Source organism: Callorhinus ursinus, unplaced genomic scaffold (assembly GCF_003265705.2).
Source record: "Callorhinus ursinus isolate GAN/ISIS: 27379988/994484 unplaced genomic scaffold, GSC_fseal_2.0 scaffold6, whole genome shotgun sequence".
Classification (NCBI taxonomy): domain Eukaryota; kingdom Metazoa; phylum Chordata; class Mammalia; order Carnivora; family Otariidae; genus Callorhinus; species Callorhinus ursinus.
The window spans coordinates 30,662,130-30,682,016 of NW_027397068.1; the positions used below are offsets into that span (position 1 = coordinate 30,662,130).

General features: G+C 35.1%; 1 protein-coding gene across 6 annotated transcripts in view; it reads right to left on the bottom strand.

The window, feature by feature from the left end:
- REV3L (REV3 like, DNA directed polymerase zeta catalytic subunit) overlaps positions 1-19,887 on the bottom strand; it is a 175,418-nt gene that overhangs the window by 50,397 nt on the left and 105,134 nt on the right. For 5 of the 6 annotated variants that reach the window (XM_025864228.2, XM_025864219.2, XM_073893783.1 and 2 more), the window contains 6 exons: positions 19,616-19,695; positions 18,170-18,295; positions 14,759-14,951; positions 13,395-13,506; positions 7,881-7,996; positions 3,995-4,113 (listed from right to left, as the gene is read on the bottom strand). In XM_025864228.2, coding sequence (XP_025720013.1) covers positions 3,995-4,113; positions 7,881-7,996; positions 13,395-13,506; positions 14,759-14,951; positions 18,170-18,295; positions 19,616-19,695 — 746 coding nt within the window. The remainder of the gene's footprint in view (positions 1-3,994; positions 4,114-7,880; positions 7,997-13,394; positions 13,507-14,758; positions 14,952-18,169; positions 18,296-19,615; positions 19,696-19,887) is intronic. The other variant, XM_025864235.2, reaches the window with a different exon arrangement.

The window sequence follows — 19,887 nt, forward strand, 5'->3', positions numbered from 1 at the left end:
ACTCTCATGTGACTTCCAGGCTCTATCTCTAATCTAGACCTCTACCTAATATTTGGGACTTTCCTATTTACATTCCCCCTTTTTTGAAGATTTTATTTATTTATTTGAGAGAGAGTGAGAGAGAACACAAGAAGGGGGAGGGGCTGAGGGAGAAGCAGACTCCCTGAGACGGACTCGGGGCTGGATCCTGCAGGACCTGAGCCAAAGGCAGCCACTTAACCAACTGAGCCACCCAGGCATCCTCCTGGTTACGTTCCTATTTACATATTTGGGACTTTCCTATCTTCACCTGGTTATCTGATACCTCATGCCCTGTATTTTTCCACCTGTGATCTTAAATCATCTATGCCAGAACCCTGATAATTATTCTTGACACCTCCTCTTCATCTTTTTGTACATCTAATTCTTGTGGATTTATCCTCTAAATTGTTTTTTGAATCCTTATACAGCTGCCAACTTTCATTTGACCTACCCCAAAAATCTTTTCACTGGTTTCCTTACCTCTAATCTTGTCCTCTTCCACACTGCTACCAGAGAGCTAGGTCTGAGGCAAATTCACACGTCACTGGCTCCGTCCCACCTTAGCCACCCACTCCCATGATCATACTCCAAGTTCTATTACCAGAAGTAATCACCCCCTCCATAATCTCATGCATCCTATTCTCTGAACACCATCTCCCATCCTCGTGGTTTACTCCCTCTAGTACCCCAACCTCCTGTATCTAGCTCAAATTGCACAATTGTAATCACAACCTTGCACATACCAATTCTTTCTTTGCCTCTCTCCTGCTCTGTAACTGACTGATTATTTTTTCACAAAGCTATAACCCTTTGCCTGTGAGTTGAACAGAGCTGGCAGGTTATCGCTTTTTCTGATGCGAATCGCAAATGGGCTGTCCGTGCTACCTAGCTTTTATACTATATTTTCTAATTAACTGCTCACGAATTCTCCTGATAACAAAAAGTCCCTCCACTATGCTTATTCTCAGTTGAGAACACTGACTGCTTTTTTACTGAGAAAACTGAGGCAATCAGAAGAGAACTTCCACAGACTCTCATTGACCATCCACCTATCTACCAACACCTGCAACCGTATAGTCTGCTCTCTGCCTGTGAAAATAGAGGAACCGGCTATACTTTTTTTCCCCCAAAGATTTTTACTTATTTATTATGAGAGAGACAGAGAGAGTGAGCAAGAGAGAGCACGAGAAGGGGGAGGGACAGAGGGAGAGGGAGGAGCAGGCTCCCCGCCGAGCAGGGAGCCCGATGCGGGGCTCGATCCCAGGACCTGATATCATGACCTGAGCCGAAGGCAGACGCTTAACTGACTGAGCCACCCAAGTGCCCCCCAACCATAGACCTGATTGATCTAACCCCAGCCTCATATTTGTGCAGTAGAGATGGCAATGAATAAATATTTGGTACTTGGCAAATTCTTGAAAGGCCTGGATTAAGCTGATACCCAGAATTCTAAACACCATCTTCTGGGGGAAGAGTTATTTAAGCAGTCAACAAGTATGTCATGAGCACTATTTAAGAGGCACTGTGTTTGTTACTGAGGATTCAAAGTCCAGAGAGAACAGTAGTAATTTTATGTTAAACAGGACAGTGAGGGGCGCCTGGGTGGCTCAGGTCATGATCTCAGGGTCCTGGGACTGAGCTCCACACTGGGCTCCCTGTTCAGTGGGGGAGCCTGCTTTTCCCTCTTCCTCTGCCTTTCCCCCAACTGTGCTCTTTCTCTCACAAATAAATAAAATCTTAAAAAAAATAAACAGGACAGTGAAAACTAGTATATTAATAAATAAACAAAATTTTAAAAACTCAAACAAGGCAGAGAAGAAAAGATATTCATTCAACTGTAATCTATACTGGGGGAGTGCAACAGTTGAGATGTTCTAGAGAGAACAAGAGGATTTCACTTTCATTTTACATACTCATCCGCATTCATTTTAATAGTGAATACAAATTATTTTTAATAAAGAGCATATTAAAAACAATTATAGGGGGCACCTGGGTGGCTCAGTCGTTAAGCGTCTGCCTTCGGCTCAGGTCATGATCCCAGCGTCCTGGGATCGAGGCCTGCATCGGGCTCCTTGCTCAGCAGGAAGACTGTTTCTCCCTCTCCCACCCCCCCTGCTTGTGTTCCCTCTCTCGCTGTGTCTCTCTGTCTGTCAAATAAATAAATAAAATCTTAAAACAAAAAACAAAAAAAACAAAAACAATTATACAGTTAGAAACTGCTAAGTTTCATGAGGGAGATACAGATAAAAGAAATAAAGATTAAAAAGGAGCCTCTGGAACTGTTTAGATCAGAAAAAATAGTTTGAGGATCTCTAATATGAAAATTCTCAGGGCCAGTTTCTGTCCAAAGTAATAACCCTTAAAGTTCCAAAATAACTTGAGATATAAGACAGAACTTCCCAAAGTTCATTCAGGATTTCCTGGAAATTTCCAAATTTGGGTTAGAAAAAAAAAGTGACTCTCCAATTTGGCCCATCTAGGAAGGGGGGCAGGTAAGCTATCCAACTCACAACTTTCTCACAGTTGTTCCCATATTTACAAATAAAGATCAGATATGCTGTATATTCAACCTAGAATTAGAGAAAGCCTTTGACCCTGAATTTTGAGTAAGGACTAAAGAAAGCTCTAAACTTTGAAGAAATATTTACTCCTCAATTTGTGATTTTAAGTTAATAGTGGATAATTGTACAGCTGCCTTTTGGATCTTCAGGGATGAAACTAAGATTCAATAATTTAATTTTGTGTTTACATATTCAATTTACGTGTTCATCACAGACAATATCAGAGACTGCAGTTTGAAATACAAGATGGAATGTACAAACCAAATAAATACACCACAATCTCTATACCTTCCATACCCTATGCTGTGTCATTAGGAATTATTTTGAAGTCACTGGGGATTCCCTGTGCTCTGATAGTATTTTAAGAAGAAAACACTAAAATAAAATTACCCTCAAGCAGTTACATATATTATACATTTTCAAATTAGATGAAATGGGAGCATAACTTTAGACTCATGGTGTAGAGAGGAAATAAAAATAAGGACATCTGAATGTTATATAAAGAACCTTATTCCTTATGTGAAAGAATTACTGTGTGCTGGTGCCCAAAAGAATTGCAGAGGGCATGCTTGGAAAGTCAAATGTTTTACAGAAATGTGGAAGAGCAAGAAAGATCATAGTGAATAGGAGTGTATAATAGAAATATAATGAGAAAGTAGTTTCAAATAGGAGAAGCGATTGAAGAATACAGCTTTCTTTTAAATATAAAAATCTTATCTGATATTATCCAAAGTCCAAAATCTGAGAATAGACCAATTTACAGTAGGTATCTTTTTACATTTTAATAAAAGAAATCAGGCAACTTCAAGGATGCAAATATGGTGGTCTAAGATCCCATGATCTTACATTTTTAAAGAATTATTTCTTTGAGTGATTGTAAATAAGATCATTTGTTGAAATTTATACTACCAAAAATCCTTATCTGGACCCCCAAAGCCTCAACTGGAAGCTGCTATTAACTATTTCCAAGTACTGTCCTTCCAATTTACCTTCTTAGTCTGACGCAGTTTTTAAATATCCTTGGTTCCTTCCTATGTAGACTAAATTTTTCTTACTTACTAAATCAGAAAGACCAAGCTGAATTCATCTAGCACTAAGTGCAAAAAATGATGAAATTATACAACATTCAACGCATACAACATAAAACTTTATGACAGTTGTAGACTTTTCTAGCTACTGCTATATAGACACAAATGGAACAAAATTAAAACATATCAGTAACATTAAATAGTCCTGTAGCTTTGCATTTTAGAATATGTAGTATTTAGTTTTGTAGCTCTACTTAGGTATAACAAAAATAATTCACAAAGAAGCATAAGTTACATAGATTATACTAATACTCTACAATCACTAAAATAGTTATACCATCCTAATCTCTTATTTCCAATAAAATTTTAGATGAAGCACGTTACCTCGTTCCTCATGATTCTCCACAGATTTAGTGTAATCCGGCCAACAATATTTATTTCACTCATTGTATCTGATCCATACTCATCTCTCTCAGGTGCAAATCTGTTCTCAATTTTGTCATCTACAGAAATGAATACAGATTGCTTCAGGACTCACAGAAACCAAATTTCCAAGCAAATTATGCCAAATAAAAATGAGAATAAAAATTAAAGAGAAAGATTAAAGATGAAATGTAATCATCTCTTTTTTATTAGGCTTAGAGAATGAATAGTCATTATTTTGATTAAAACAATTTTCTTTCCTTTAAGTTATGAGAGAATTTTGTGAAATGTCTCTGAAAATTGTATTTTTTAAATAATAAAAATGTGTATAAACACATATTTTAAAAATAATAAACCCTTTTCACTTTAAATTTGGTAATTGCTGGTGCTATTCTTATGACACCTAACATGACAGCATTTCTTTGGTGTTAGGATATGTTTATTCTTACACTGGTCATTTCCTGGAAAACATGGTAGAGTTTTTAACCTAAACAACTCTCTGAAAATTTGTTGATGTCAATTAATGATGGTCATATTCAGAACGAAATTCTGCTAATTTTGTATGGACAACTAGGTGAAGAATAAGGTTCTGAGTATAGTTTCTTGGGTGATGATTTTACCTAGAAGAGAAATTAAAATGTGTTTCTCTTACATAACACTGGGTATATACAAACGTTAATTAAAAAAAAAAAAGTAGGAAGGGAAAAATGAAGGGGGGAATCGGAGGGGGAGACAAACCATGAGAGACTGTGGACTCTGAGAAACAAACTGAGGGTTCTAGAGGGGAGGAGGGTGGGGAATGGGTTAGCCTGGTGATGGGTATTAAAGAGGGCACATACTGCATGGAGCACTGGGTGTTATACACAAACAATGAATCATGGAACACTACATCAAAAACTAATGATGTAATGTATGATGATTAACATAACAATAAAATAAAAATGTAAAAGAGGATCTGGAATTATATATATATATATTTATTTATTTATTTTAACATGAAATTTCCCCCTTCAGGGCCCTTTTATTATTTTTTTTTTAGATTTTATTTTTATTTATTTGAGAGAGAAAGACACAGCGAGAGAGGGAACACAAGCAGGGGGAGTGGGAGAGGGAGAAGCAGGCTTCCCGCTGAGCAGAGAGCCTGATGCGGGGCTTGATCCCAGGACCCTGGGATCATGACCTGAGCCGAAGGCAGACGCTTAACGACTGAGCCACCCATATTTACCATATATTGAATGTCTATCATGTTCTAAGAACTTTATTGATATTATTTTTTTTATTTTAACCTAGCCACTCTATTTATTTTTGGGGGGAGCTAATGAGCTTCATTAACTTTAATCTTTTAAATGCATAATTAAGATGCATACAGTAGTATTTTAACTTTATAATGCTAGTATAATTTTCATTTTGTATTGTAGTAAATTCTACTCAGAAATGTTATTATTGGGGGGCCTGGGTGGTTCAGTCGGTTAAGTGTTGCCTTCGGCTCAGATCATGATCCTAGCATCCTGGGATCAAGCCCCGCATGGGGCTCCCTGCTCAGCTGGGAGCCTGCTTCTCTCTCTGCCCCTCTCCCCCATTCGTGCTCGCTCTCTCTCTCTGTCTGAAATAAAATCTTTAAGAAAAAAAAAGTTATTATCTTGGCCCAGGCCATACAGTAACAGAACAGTACTGTAAATCAGGGTTACCTGATTTGAGAGACCATGTACATACACACTCATCCCTCTTTATTTTTTAAGAAGATTTTATTTATTTATTTGACAGAGAGAGAGAGAAAGAAGGAGGGGGAGAGAGGGAGAGAGAGAGCACAAGTAGGCAGAGCAGCAGGCAGAGGGAGAGGGAGAAGCAAGCTTCCCACTGAGCAGAGAGCCCGATGTGGGGCTCAATCCCAGGACCCTGGGATCATGACCTGAGCTGGAGGCAGACGCTCAACAACTGAGCCACCCAGGCGCCCCCCTCTTTCCTTATTTTAAAGAGATGATGTTTGAAAGTTTATTTCATTTAACATTTATATAATGTTTACTATGTTCTTAGGCACTGTCCTAAGCACTTCACAATTACTCTATGAGAGAAGTTCTATTATCACCCTCATTTTACAGATGAACAAAGTGAAGTATAAATAGGTTAAGTAACATGTTTGACATCACATAGCTAGGGAGGATAGCCAGGATTTGAACCCTGGCAATCTTTCTCCAGAATCTATGCTCTTTATACTGCCTCCCTAACCATTCCCTTTCTATTGCACAATGTTGCCTCATAAAAATGGTTTCAGCAGTGTTCTAAAAAGGCCAGAGCTCTCTGAGTTGGTAGAGCATGTGACTCTTGATCTCAGGGTTGTAAGTTCAAGCCCCATGCTGGGTGTGGAACCTACTTAAATAAATAAATAAGTGGGCAAGAGCTCTCATTCACTTTTTTAAAAAAAAAACTTATTTTGGGGGCACCTGGGTGGCTCAGTCGTTAAGTGTCTGCCTTCAGCTCAGGTCATGATCCCAGGGTCCTGGGATCGAGCCCTGCATTGGGTTCCCTGCTGGCAGGAAGACTGCTTCTCCCTCTCCCACTCCCCCTGCTTGTGTTGCCTCTTGCTGTGTCTCTCTCTGTCAAATAAATAAATAAAAATCTTAAAAAAAAAAATTACTTTAAAGCGCATGCACGACTGGGGGGAGGGGTAGACGAGAGGGAGAGAGAATCCTCAAGCAGACTCCCTATTGAGCAAGGAGCCTCACGTGGGGCTTGATCTCAGGACCCCGAATTCATAACCTGAGCAGAAATCAAGAGTCCGCCACTCAACCAACTGAGCCACCCAGGTGCCCCTCATTCACTTTTCTGATCTGAAGTCATATACCTTACTTGTTACAGCTAATTAAAATAATTAATGAGTAGACCTGAACACTCATGTTGCTGCTCATGAATATTCAAAAACCTATCCAAATGAAATGTTAAAAAAATTGAGATATACCACTATTCCCAGCTCTCAAGGGACACAGAAGCTATGAAAGATTTGTGCAGTAAAAAACTATCTTTGCCTTTTATTCCAAGTTTTTTGCAAAGATCAAAATACTTACTGTTCTTGAATCTTCTAGCTTCAGCCTTTCCTTTTAAAGTTACTAACACTTAAGACATTGTATTGAAGTCATAACCTCTCCCAGGAGTTCTCTTGGTTACTTTTCACCAATATACCCAAAATATATGCTCTTTTGTCCTAGTCAGACTTGTGACTTTAAAACCAAGTTATTAAAAATTTTGTGGTTATTAAGAAAAACATTAATTCTGAAAAGTGCTTTATAAACTTGTTATTATTGCTCCCCTCCTTCAAAGAGAATCAGATTTGTGGGAAACAGCCTTCAAAATTCATGCAAGTTTTTAGCCTGATACCTTAATAAAAATCAATAGTTAGTGTTCCTCTACCATCTTCTCCTTCCTTAAACCCAAAAGGATAAAACATAGAAGCAGACAAAATAAAATTATGGTACATCAACCAAAGAAATGTTATGTGTTCCATAATGATTATGAAGAAGACTATCTCATAGAAAAATACTTATAAGATGCAAGATGAAGGAAGCATAACAAAAAATGGGATATATGTATGATTAAAGCTATACAAAAAGAGACCTAGATAGATATATGCAATGACTGAAAGAAAAAAAACAACTGCCTATATAGCAGTGAGATGGGGGTATTTTTTTTTTACTTTTCTTAATTTTTGAATTTGTCCATAATGGAGTTATGATATATCTAGAACTTACACAATTTAGTATTAAAAATTAGAATACTTTTTAAACATCTTGCCTTTATTTACTTTGTAATTTGCTCTGTTGTTGAACCATAAAATATTCACAATGCTTCATACCTGGCACCCGAGAGATCATCTGACATAGGTCAACACTTAAGGCAGCAGCCCTTTGTAAGAGGTAACCCCAGGAATGCATCTGAATCTCATACCCCAGCAGAATATCAGGATCATACCTAAAAGGAATGGAAAAATTAAACAAGGACCACACATTTGAACCTTTAATCAAAAGAATGGTTTCTTCATGATATAAAGTACAAAAAATAAAAATCTATTATGTCTCTCAGATGGAGAAGAGATGATATAGTGGTACCTATAGAATTTCTATATAGGAAAGAATAGGGCGATTAGAGTTCCTAATTTGAAGCTACTTTTGTAAAGTGATCATAGTTTTTACTAAGGCTATTTATTTGATATAATTTAGGAAAGAAGCGGATAGAAACTGGGGTGCAAGAAAAAAAACTGGGGTGGGAGAGAGGCATTACCACTGAAGTATTAGAGTGAGCATACGATTGAGACTATCACGTGGGCAGGGGCAGGGTGATGTATGAGGGCATGTGTGGACACTGTTCTGAAAAAGATCGCCCCCAGATCATTTTGTTGTCACTTCTCGCTAACCTATACTGTCTTAAGCAGTTTTAATGGTGAGAAAGAAAATGAAAATGTCTTCCTTTTCCCACTTAATTTTAGTAATGATTTGGTCCTCATGTGAAGTAAGGCCTTAGTAATGACAACCTTGTCCTCTAAACTTAAGAGGTGACTCAGTTTAATGGAAAAATGGAATATTAACAGGGGTGAGGCTAATGGGGGGAAGCTAAGCATTAGAAACTAGGAGAAAAATGTGCTCATTGCAGTCACATAGTTGCACTGGTAATACTGGACTGACAATGTGCATTCAACTCAGAAACAGCCTCTTTGTGGCTCCTCTTAGTACTTTCATGGTGACCACCATAGAAAAATATTTGGTGATAGTATAAGGGAAAATAAACCTGTAGATTTACCTCAGTGGGAAAACTGCATAAGGAAGACAGAAAATTACCGTCACAATTTGACAACAAAAACTTTGAGAGCAAAAACTACAATCATGCTCCAAATTGGAAGCTCCAAATTACTCTACTGTCTTATTTATAAAAGCCAAAAAGCAGAGTGAAAGATAACAAAAACTTACAAAGTTAGGTTTTATGTCACTGGTTGTAATTGCTACTGTGGGCTGTGCAGCTTGTCCAGATTGTGTCATTTAACACTTGAAGTATCATCCAAAGTCTGTAGCATAGGATTATACTAATTTACTGATGTAAGCTATATATAGCTACTCTGCAAGTCTGTGGTATAACAACGGATCAAAAGCAGATCAAAACCAGTTTGCTAATATTTTATCATACTTCCACAGCTGCTTTCTTAAAATGATGGGGTTGAATGGCTTTAGTTTTCACTCAGTCAACAAAAATAAGAATGTCATAAAAAAGTCCTTACTTTTAATCCTGAAAAGTTTAAATGGTGATGTCAAAAGAACTAGGTTCAAATGTCTGCAACAGCATTTTTTATGATCTCTATTCCTTAAGGGCCCTATCAAAATACATTCTATAATATAAATTTCAACATCTGGTAATCTGCTGTGATCCACAATTATACCATGGACCACAGAGTAGTCCTCAAACTTGTCAGGAGAAAAAGATAATGTATATATTACCCATGTGTTTTTCTCTATACAAATAGGGTTGAAATTTCTGAGAAAACCACTTAATTTAATGATCACTTATTGATTAACTTAATAGAACAGCCAAATGGATCTTTTTACCAACCTATAAAAAAGTGTTTTCTTGGTAGAAAGTGCCACATGGCTGGTAATTCTAGAACAAAGACCAGGGGTAAGACAGGAGCATGGGAAGCAAAAGAAAATAAGGCAATATACAACAACGAGGCAAATACTTAAGTCTCAGAGATCAAAGGCTAAAAAGGCAGATTAATACTAAACAAAAGTCCGGAAAGATCCTAGGGCACTCAAGAAAAGAGAGGTCTCCCAACACTCTTCCTGCTCATTAGTTTTCTAACATAACATCTAATATGTTAATATATCTTTGTTGATAGCAATTTCATCAATTCTTCCATTAAGGTTAAACTCTTTTTTTTTTTAAAGATTTTATTTATTTACTTGACAGAGAGAGACACAGCGAGAGAGGGAACACAGGCAGGGGGAGTGTGAGAGGGGGAAGCAGGCCTCCCGCGGAGCAGGGAGCCCGACGCGGGGCTCAATCCCAGGACCCCAGGAACATGACCAGAGCTGAAGGCAGACGCTTAACGACTGAGCCACCCAGGCGCCCCAATGTTAAACTCTTTTCAGGGCAGTTATCTGAATGACAAGTGCATCTCCCCAAAAACTATGTACTGTCTAAATCTGAGAAACTGGGGCAGAAATATCGTATCAAGTGGCTCTAGGGATTAGCAGGAATAGGAGATTTGAAGGATTCCCATACATTTAGGAAAGAACCGATGCAGCTGACTGCTTTAGTACCAAGAATAACTCAGAATAGGCATTACAATGCGGCCACAGTTGGCCTTGATTTTCAGAGAAGAATTTGGAAGAATCCTGCAGTTCCTACTGCACACATTTCTAAGCACAGGTACATGAAGGGGATGCCAGATGATTACAGAGCTCTTCCTTGATAAACCTTATAAAGACAGTTCTTCTGATTTCTTCATCTGAATTTCTCTGATTCATAAAACACCTTATTACTGCAAGAATTATTATTCCAGTCAGCTACTTGCTGTTTTGTGGCACCTGACCATAATAGAGTTGGTTAAGTACACTTACTTTTTGATGTTTTGAAAATATATTTATTTTTATTTTTTAAAGTATTTTATTTATTTATCTGTGAGAGAGAGCGTGTGCATGCACAAGCAGGGGGAGTGGCAGGCAGAGGGAGAGGGAGAAGCAGGCTCCCCGCTGATCAGGAGCCGGATGCGGGGCTCGATCCCAGGACCCCGGGATCATGACCTGAGCCGAAGGCAGACGCTTAACCGACTGAGCCACCCAGGTGCCCTGAAAATATATTTATTTTTAAAAAGTTGTCTTTTATAAATTGCTAGTGCTCAGAGATGACTGCTGGAAAAAAAAAGTTATTCTGTGCTTCTTTTAATTGATTAAATAGATTTTATTCTTTTTGAAGAATTGGGTAGTTGTTTTTAATATTTTTCAGATCTATTATGTATATTTATTTTTTGACCTACAGGCCATTTTGTCTTAAGAAACTGTTAAAGCTGTTAAACCATGTCTCAAGTTCAAAATCCCAAGGATTTCATTTCTTCTGTGAAAACATTTGGTGACAATAACAAAATCTTTGTGACTTGTTCTTCAATTCTGATGAGTTATATCTAATTTATCTGGTTTCTAAAAGTTATGGAAAGAACAAGGTTGGGTGGAGGGGATTAGTGGTGAAGGAAAAAACAAAACTGGAGAAAACACAAGCAGCAGAAATATGAAATGAATTTATTTGCTTAGGCAGAAAAAAGCTGCTTCGCAACTAAAATTTTAAGTAACCCATTAACATCTGGACACAAGAGAGATGGGGGTTCTAACTAAGGGCAGTGGCAATGGGTCAGGGCTGGGGGAAAGGAATGATCTTGAAACATAATTCTGAGGTTAAATGGATAAAATGTAATATATAAGTGGAAGGAAGAAAAAAAGGGAGAAATCAAAGCTTATATTTAAGTTAGGGAGGCTAGGAAAAATGTAATATTATTAAATAGTTCAAGGGAATATACAAAGAGAAGAATGACAAGACAATGAATTTGGTTTAACTTTTTAAATATCACTTCATACTACTTTTTGTTTGCCATCTGAGGTGGTAAATATTAAGAATAGAAAAATAAAGAGAGTAAAACTCTGAAAGTATGCATTTATATTTTATTCAATTTTATATTTAGCACCTAGCACTATACCTTACACAGAGTAAACATTTATGTATTGACCAGGCCAAGAGTTTTATGTACATTATCTCATTTAACTTTCTTCTTCTACCTTTTTTTTGCAGGGGGGGGAAGGAACGAGAGGGAGAGAGAGATCTTAAGTAGGCTCCACACCCACCCAGTGCAGAGCGCACTGCAGGGCTCAATCTCACAACCCTGAGATCATGACCTGAGCTGAAATCATGACTTGAGCTGAAATCAAGAGTCAGCCACTTAACCGAATGAGCCACCCAGGTGTCCCTCATTTAACTCTCCTACCTATTACCCATTTTACAAATGAGGAAACTAAAGTTTAGAGAGATAAGTACTTGCTCAAGACAAAAATACAGATGCAACAACATGGATGGAGCTAGAGTATTATGCAAAGTGAAATAAGTCATTCAGAGATAGACAAATACAGTATGATTTCACTCATATGTGGACTTTAAGAAACAAAACAAACAAGAAAAGGGGCAGCGGGGGGTGGGGGGTGAGAGAGACAGACAAACCAAGAAATAGACTCTTAGCTATAGAGAACAAACTGATGGTTACCAGAAGGGAGGTGGGTGAGGGGACGGGTGAAACAGATGATGGGGATTAAGGGGTGCGCTTGCTGTGATGAGCACCAGGTGATGTATGGAAGTGTTGAGTCACTATATGGTACACCTGAAACTAATATAACACTGTATGTTAATTAACTGGAATAAAAATTAAAATTAAAAAAACCCTGTCCTTCAAGTAACATCTTCTATTCATTAAGATATACATGTTTAAAATATAGATATAGAAGCATACAATAAAAGCCATGTTCTTAAAAAAAAAATTACAGAGGTAGCTGACTCCAAAGTTTATCCTGTTAAAGCCTATGTTGAGTAGGTACTCAACAAATGGGCTGAAAGAATGAAATAATCTTTTAGGTGGTTGTTTAGAATAACATATAAAGGACATTACAGAAAAGTGAAGCATTTAATAAGAGGGTCCATAGCTATCAAAAGTTACAGTCTCAAGAAAATGCAAAAGATTTAATTACTTTATTTTTAAATTAAAATACTTTTGTTTTAAAAAATCCTTTTCATAAATTTTGACAAGATTTTACTATCAACCATCCAGGCCAACTATCAAATGATCAAAAGAGATTTTTAAGGAACCATGTATTACAAATGAGTATGTATCACATAATCCTATATTTATGAATAGATTGCATGCCAAGGCTTTTTGGAAACTTGGTTTAGACCTCAGAAAACATTTAAGTAAAAAAAAAAAGTACTGAAACGATGGCTGGCTCCCAAAGTAGAAGCCTATTTAATGAATAGTAGAATTTAAATTTAGTACCCATTATTTCACCACCATAGAAAAATCATGCTAAAAATCCAACTGGGAAAGTCAGAGGTTAAGTCAATATTTCTTTCAGTGACCCTTCAATCTTGAGAATAGAATATTCTTTTGGCATCCCTAATCTGCTGGAAATGGAAACGGTTGTGGGAGGTGAGGGCAAAATCTTTCCAAGGATAACTTTTAAGGGCCACAGGAAGGGATTCTCTTCCTTTTTCCTACCTTCACCCATGTTAATCAATAGCAAGAAAGGACTCTGAACAAAAACCAGAAAAATCAGAAAATACAAAACAATACCTTTTTATTATATCTGCAATTTCTTGAAAAAGTGCCTTCTCATCAGGTGCATAGGTAACTTCTAGTCCTGTAATTCCAGATCTAATCAGTAATGGGGTCTGATACCTGATATCTAAGAAACAAGCAAAATGTTTATTACATGTAACTGTGTAATATAATCCCTTACTTTTGAGTGAAATTATGCTACCAAAATACTTTAAATTAACAGTGTTCCCCAAAGTAAATAATTAACTCAATTTCTTGAAAACTTTCTTAAAGGTTTTCTAGTTTAATATGAAAATGAAAATTCAAATTTCATTTTTTAAATTATTTTCCTGAAAAGTCTACATTCACCAAATTCCTCAAGTAATAATGTGTCACCCAAGAAGAAATTTTACTACTTTGCTTCTGTCTTTACTCTTCCTATGGAAAGAACTTTGCTTAGTAGAGAGTATTTTAATCAGTGTTATGTTGATTTTTAAGGAACTATGTATTATAAAAGAGTATGCACCACATAGTCCTATAATTATGAACAGATTGCATGCCACACTTTTTTGAAATATTGGTTTAGAACTCAGAAAACATTTAAAAAAAAGTTTATAACTACTTCTCAAGGAAAAAAAAAAAAGCCCTGATTTGCAGTGCTTATTTCCATAATGTAAAGACTCCCCACCATGGCTGATTTCAAACTACCAAGATGACATCAACTAGTTCAGAAAATTCACAAAAATTTAACAATTGGCTTATGAACTGGTACAAGCCAGCTCAAGCACACCACTGATTAAACTGCAAATTCCTATATGGTTTCGTTCTATGCTAAGACTTTCTCCTCAGTTGACTGAATTCACATATTACTATTCAACTGCAGAACACTTATTATGTGATATACTCTGTGAAGAATGTCTAAACCAAAAATGTGTATATTTAGGAAGAGATATAAATAAAATTGGAATGTATCTTAAAAGTCTCTTACAATTCATTAACTTATACCAGTAACTGCTTTAAAGCAAAGAAAAACTCTCTATTAGCAGCAAAATACCAGCAATGCATACATAAGATTGTCCACCCAACCTAGAGATAATCATTTTAATTCAGTATTATCAATAAATATTTTATAAAATAGTATTCAGAACAAATTAGATATGTTAATTGGAAATTTTACTAATAGCTTCCTATGAAGTGTTTCTGACTTCGGACAATAATTCAAGTAAGAATAATGAATCCAGGACAAAGCTATACACAATACTTCCTACTCTTACTTCAGCACACATTTTAAAAAGGAGTTCCTGATACTTGCTTGGTTTAGATCTCCAGCACAGAAACTGCCCCATTAAAAGGTTCATCCTAGGGTGGGTAGGAACAAAATTAATGAAAATGAACAATACCTTGGCTGGAGACTGTCTTGTCTTTATCAATCACTATTACACCTGTGAGTTCTGTTTTGTCTGTATCTGGTAGTGGAGTGTCAGATGAGATGCAGTAAAACAGAGCACAGATTGGGTCAAATTCAGGATCTGGTTCTAAGTCTCGTCTAGTTCGAGCATGTAATTCCACACTGATCAGGGTAAGATTCTGTATCTAGAAAAGGAAATAAAAATGATGATTTCAGACAACTTTTTGAGACATGTTGAAAGAAATGTTTCACTAAGACTCCAAGGAACTATGTGTAAAATTATGGAAAAAAATGGCCATAAAGGACGCAATCACCAATTTAATAATCCGCAGATTAAAACTAAAGATTTTTACTTCCAAGATTAGATCGAATCAATTCATGTTTTTATTTTAGAAAAACTGCTTGTGCTATAATTTCTCAGTGATAATATATACTTAAAATAATTTCTCTAAAATACATGCAGTGCCTCTCAAGTTTCTCAACTGTTGAGAAAGAGAATGACTGATTAGTCCAAGTGGTTGTACATTTGAGTCAGAGTCTGTTACTTTTTACTTTCTACCCAGTTAACTATGGTTTCACCTATAGTTTAAACTAAAAAGAAAGATGTATTTTATTTTGAAACTCCTATGAATTCTCTACTACTACAATTCACTTCTGTATGTACTAGGCAAGTTTTTAATTATAGCTCTTCCTGAAAAAATATCCTAAGAATTATAAGGCATTAACAACACAATAGCTAGATTTTTGCCCATGTACATTCTCTTTAACGTACATGCAAAAAAAGTATTTTGCTTTTTACACTTATATTCCTACGCTAATAAAAACTCTGAACTATAATCCTTAGTTCTCTTTTTAAAAACCAAGACAAAATAAGTAGAAACTCTGGGTAAAAAAAAAATAAAACACAGGTTGGATTCATGCCTACCATATACATGTAATACTGCATGCATTCATTAGTATATTTGTAATTACTTTTTAAAATGTAAAGAACATTAATTGTACATATATAAAGCATAATAAAACAAATATCCACAAATCTACCACTTTCCTTGAATATATACTGTTTCTAAATATTAAAAACATCAAAGTAAGTAAAATGGGGAGCTAAGGGAAAGAATTTCTACTTTTAAATGTATGCTCTTTAGGTTTAATTTTTTTTAACAATAATCACATATTAATTTGGTAAATTAAAAAATGTAAACTGGAAAACCTCTCCCTAAACTCAAACAAAACCAAACCAAAAAAACAGGTTAGAAAAGGATGAACAAGTGGACAGACTATAAAGAAGACTGAAGACAATTTCAGGTCAAAAGATTTGTGGAGGTTGATTTATTTATTTAGTAGGCCAAACTGCGCATTCAAATTTTGCCTTTCTATTCCTTGATATAAAATGTACTATGATCTTAGGGGCATTTTTTTAAGCAAGCATGAAATGAAGAGATGGGGGAGAGATTTACTGAGTGTGACTAAGAAAGAGGTGGGTGACAAAGGGGGTTGAGGATTATAATCCTTCTCTTCTGCACTGAGTATTTATATGCCGAAGAAAGAGAAATTAGCGCAGCATGGGACAGAGAGGAAAAAATGCTATGGACACAATTCCCCAGAAAAAGGAACAGCATACATAGTGCAGATTTTTTTTTGGCTCATTCCCAATATGACCACCAGGTGGCAGTTTGTAGTATATGTTGAGATGGTTTGCAGAGGGAAGAAGCTGTGAGCAACCTACCAGACCTTCCAAGTGATTTTAAGTTCAAGAGGGTGCATGATTCTGCAATGGGGTTACGTAGAAATAAGAGCATAAGAGAATAATCCTTCAAATGATAAAGATAATAAAATGTAACAAGTCTTTGCTAAGGTCTATCAAATTTGCTTTAATAATTTTATCACAGTATTTTTATTTTCTATTTTGGGTGTGTACTTCATAAGATATGTATTCCTGAGTTTATTACTTTATTTATCTAGGCTTCAGGGGATATAGTAGAGGGCCAAGTAGGTATGAAGAGGAACTAAATGCTGTTGAATGAAACAATGTTCAAATAATTAGGGAATTAGACTATGTTCCAATCTCTAAAAAAGCACATATCTTAGTTTAAATTTAGGTAAAAATGAGGACAATATTTGAATTTTTCTTAGTCTATGCTCATCCGTCCTTAGAACAGTTTAAGACAGAACTGACTTGAAAACAAAAATACAAAAAATCAAATTTTGTGCTCTAAGGGCAAAGACATAAAAACAACTGTTCAAGAGAAATACCATGAAAGTCACATGTAATTTTAAATTTTCTAGTAGTTACATTAAAAAAAGTAAAAATAGGCTAATTTAAAAATATTTTCATTTACTACATCTAAAATATCATCCTTTCAACATGTAATCAATATAAAAAATTACTAATGGGATATTTTACATTCTTTGTTCCTATTAAGTCTTCAAAATCTGTGCATTTTACATTTCACATTACAGCACATTTCAATGCTGATGCTTAAACTTTTATACAGAAATACTTGGTCTGTATTATTGTAAAATTTACAACTGAAAAAGTAGTTTTAAATACCTAAGTTCCAAACATACTTAAAAATTTTCTAAAAAAGGAGTCAAGTATCCATTTTTAAATCTAAATTATGTAAAATTAAATAAAATTTAGAATTCACTTCCTAGATGGATAAGGCAAATTTTAAATTCTCAATAGCCACACTGCTAGTGGTGGCCAGGACAGGTATAAACAATGAACATACTGATAGCACAGATATAAACAGTGAAAATATACTCTAACTTCCGCCTTTACTGCCTGTCAGATATATGCTCTGAGTTGTGTTTTCTTTAATACAGATAAATTTTCAGTGACCCATTCATACATATTCTTTAGTCCATCCTGTGATGGATGTACATTTTTATAAGATGGCTTCCTACTCTTTGGCATATGTTCTGTGCTGTGAAGGTAACTGGGTTATAGAGATTATGTGAACAACAGAATCGTAGCAAATGAATTAGCAAGCACTGATCCACTGAACCAACCAAACAGAAAACATAGTATCTCATTTACGATATAACATCTTAATAACAATCCCAGAATAACATACAGAATAGTTATAAAAGCTTTTCTAATTTTAGCCTCTATAAACCAAATTTCAGCTATAAGATTTGTGAAAATTGTGAAACCAAAAAGCAGTCTCAGTGACTGATGGCTACTTTAAGTTTCTCAAAACAAAACAAAAAAAAAACCCCACAAAAAAGCCCCAAAATAAAAGTTTCTCTATTTTATATAAATATATAAATAACAAAATGAAGATTAACAGGTACAGAATTCAATGTATTCCTGCCTCAGTAAGTAATGTCCATACTTGGCCACAGAATGAAACATGAGAGTTAAATAGTGTATGTATCCTTACTGTTGCAGTTTTATTACCTCATGTAAAGCTTTTGCCTCCTGTAAGTTTTGTATGCTGACTTTGAAACCATAAGTATTGTTTAAAGATGGTCCATCAATCTGAGAAGTTTCTTTCTTTGGGGTATTTACTGCTGCAAATTGATTCTATTAAAAAAAAACAAAAAACAACAACAACACATAGCCAGAAAAAGATAAATAAGCAATCATTTTCTTTCTTTTGATCACTTATTCCTACTTAGATAATCTGCTTTATGTGTTTAGTAATACATGATAAACTAGTACCATCTCTTCAGACCCAAGAAGAAACTAGTATTTTATTAACATTCTTTTCATGCTAATAATTCAAGATATCAGAACTGGGTATATGTAGAAACATCTGATATAATCTGTAAGCAAACCATAAGTTGATCTTTAGTTTACAAACCCCAAGTAATGAAAATAAGTCTTGTTGGAGAGTTGATATTTACACCACATGGACATTTATCTTGACCTTTCTTGGAAGTATGGCAAACAAGCAGGCAATGTATTTGCAACTAGTTTGGCTAAAGTTTATAAAAGATTTGAAATTGTGGGTCTGTATTTTACCCTAGCACAACATGTATCTGAAAGATGAATGAAAATATAGATCATCTTGAAGGGTTTAGAAAAAACAGAACCTATTTTTTTTAAATCTTTTTTCTGATTTCCAGATCCATTAACCATTTCCCCCAAAGTATTGATTTATGTTCACAACACACTTGTACTTATTTTTTAATATAAACAACTTGTAATTCAACAATACTGATTTAAAAATGTAAGTTTTTAAAAAGTATTTAGTTTTAAAATACAAATGCTAAAACATATTTATGTGGTTAATATTAATGAAATGTAGCCAATATGGAAGTGATTTGTCACCTATTTCTAAGGATACATGTTTAATGTAAACCCTTTTTAACATAATCATATATTTCTAAGTATTACCATATTTTTAGTATTTGAATAAAGATATTTATAATTTTTTAGTTTCAGTAGTAAATAATGTTGCTTTCCTTTGCTACTTAGTAAAATGAACTGAAAAAAATCAATGTTATATTTGATGAAAAAGTAATAAACCAAGAAAAAGGATATATTTTTGGTGGGATCAAAAATCACTTACTTGAGCTTTGCTGTCATTGGATTGTTCTGATTTTGCCAGTAATCAGTTAATGTATTTGTATCCTCATAATCCACATTTTGGCTATCATATTCACTTTCTCTGTAATATTTGTATTTACATATAAGAATCTTTTAGATCCCAACAACAACAAAAAAAAACTAAAAAAAATTAGGCAATTTCTTGTTGTCTCAAAGATATGTAAATAAAATGATGCAAAAATATATAATAAAATTAAAAAAAATTGAGACACAAAGTTATCAATTATCTAACTGAAATCTAAGGTAAGAATGGATCTTCCACTGAACATTAAGTATGTTTAGTATAGTTACCTTTGCTTGTGTTAAGAGTACTCTTCTAAGAGTGTCAGTAGTACTTCCTTTCTTATGACTCAATTTCTGGGTTTTTGGTTCTGTAGAAAGAAATGTCATATTTAACATGTACATCAAAATTGCCTGCTTTTTTTTTTTTAATTTTTATTATTCCAAACTCCTGAGTACTATTCGTGAGTACTGGCCTATTGTTCTATTAATTCCCCCCAAAGACTTCATAATTTGAAAATAAAACTAATTCAAACCTCTGATCCCCATCCAAATAACTTTAA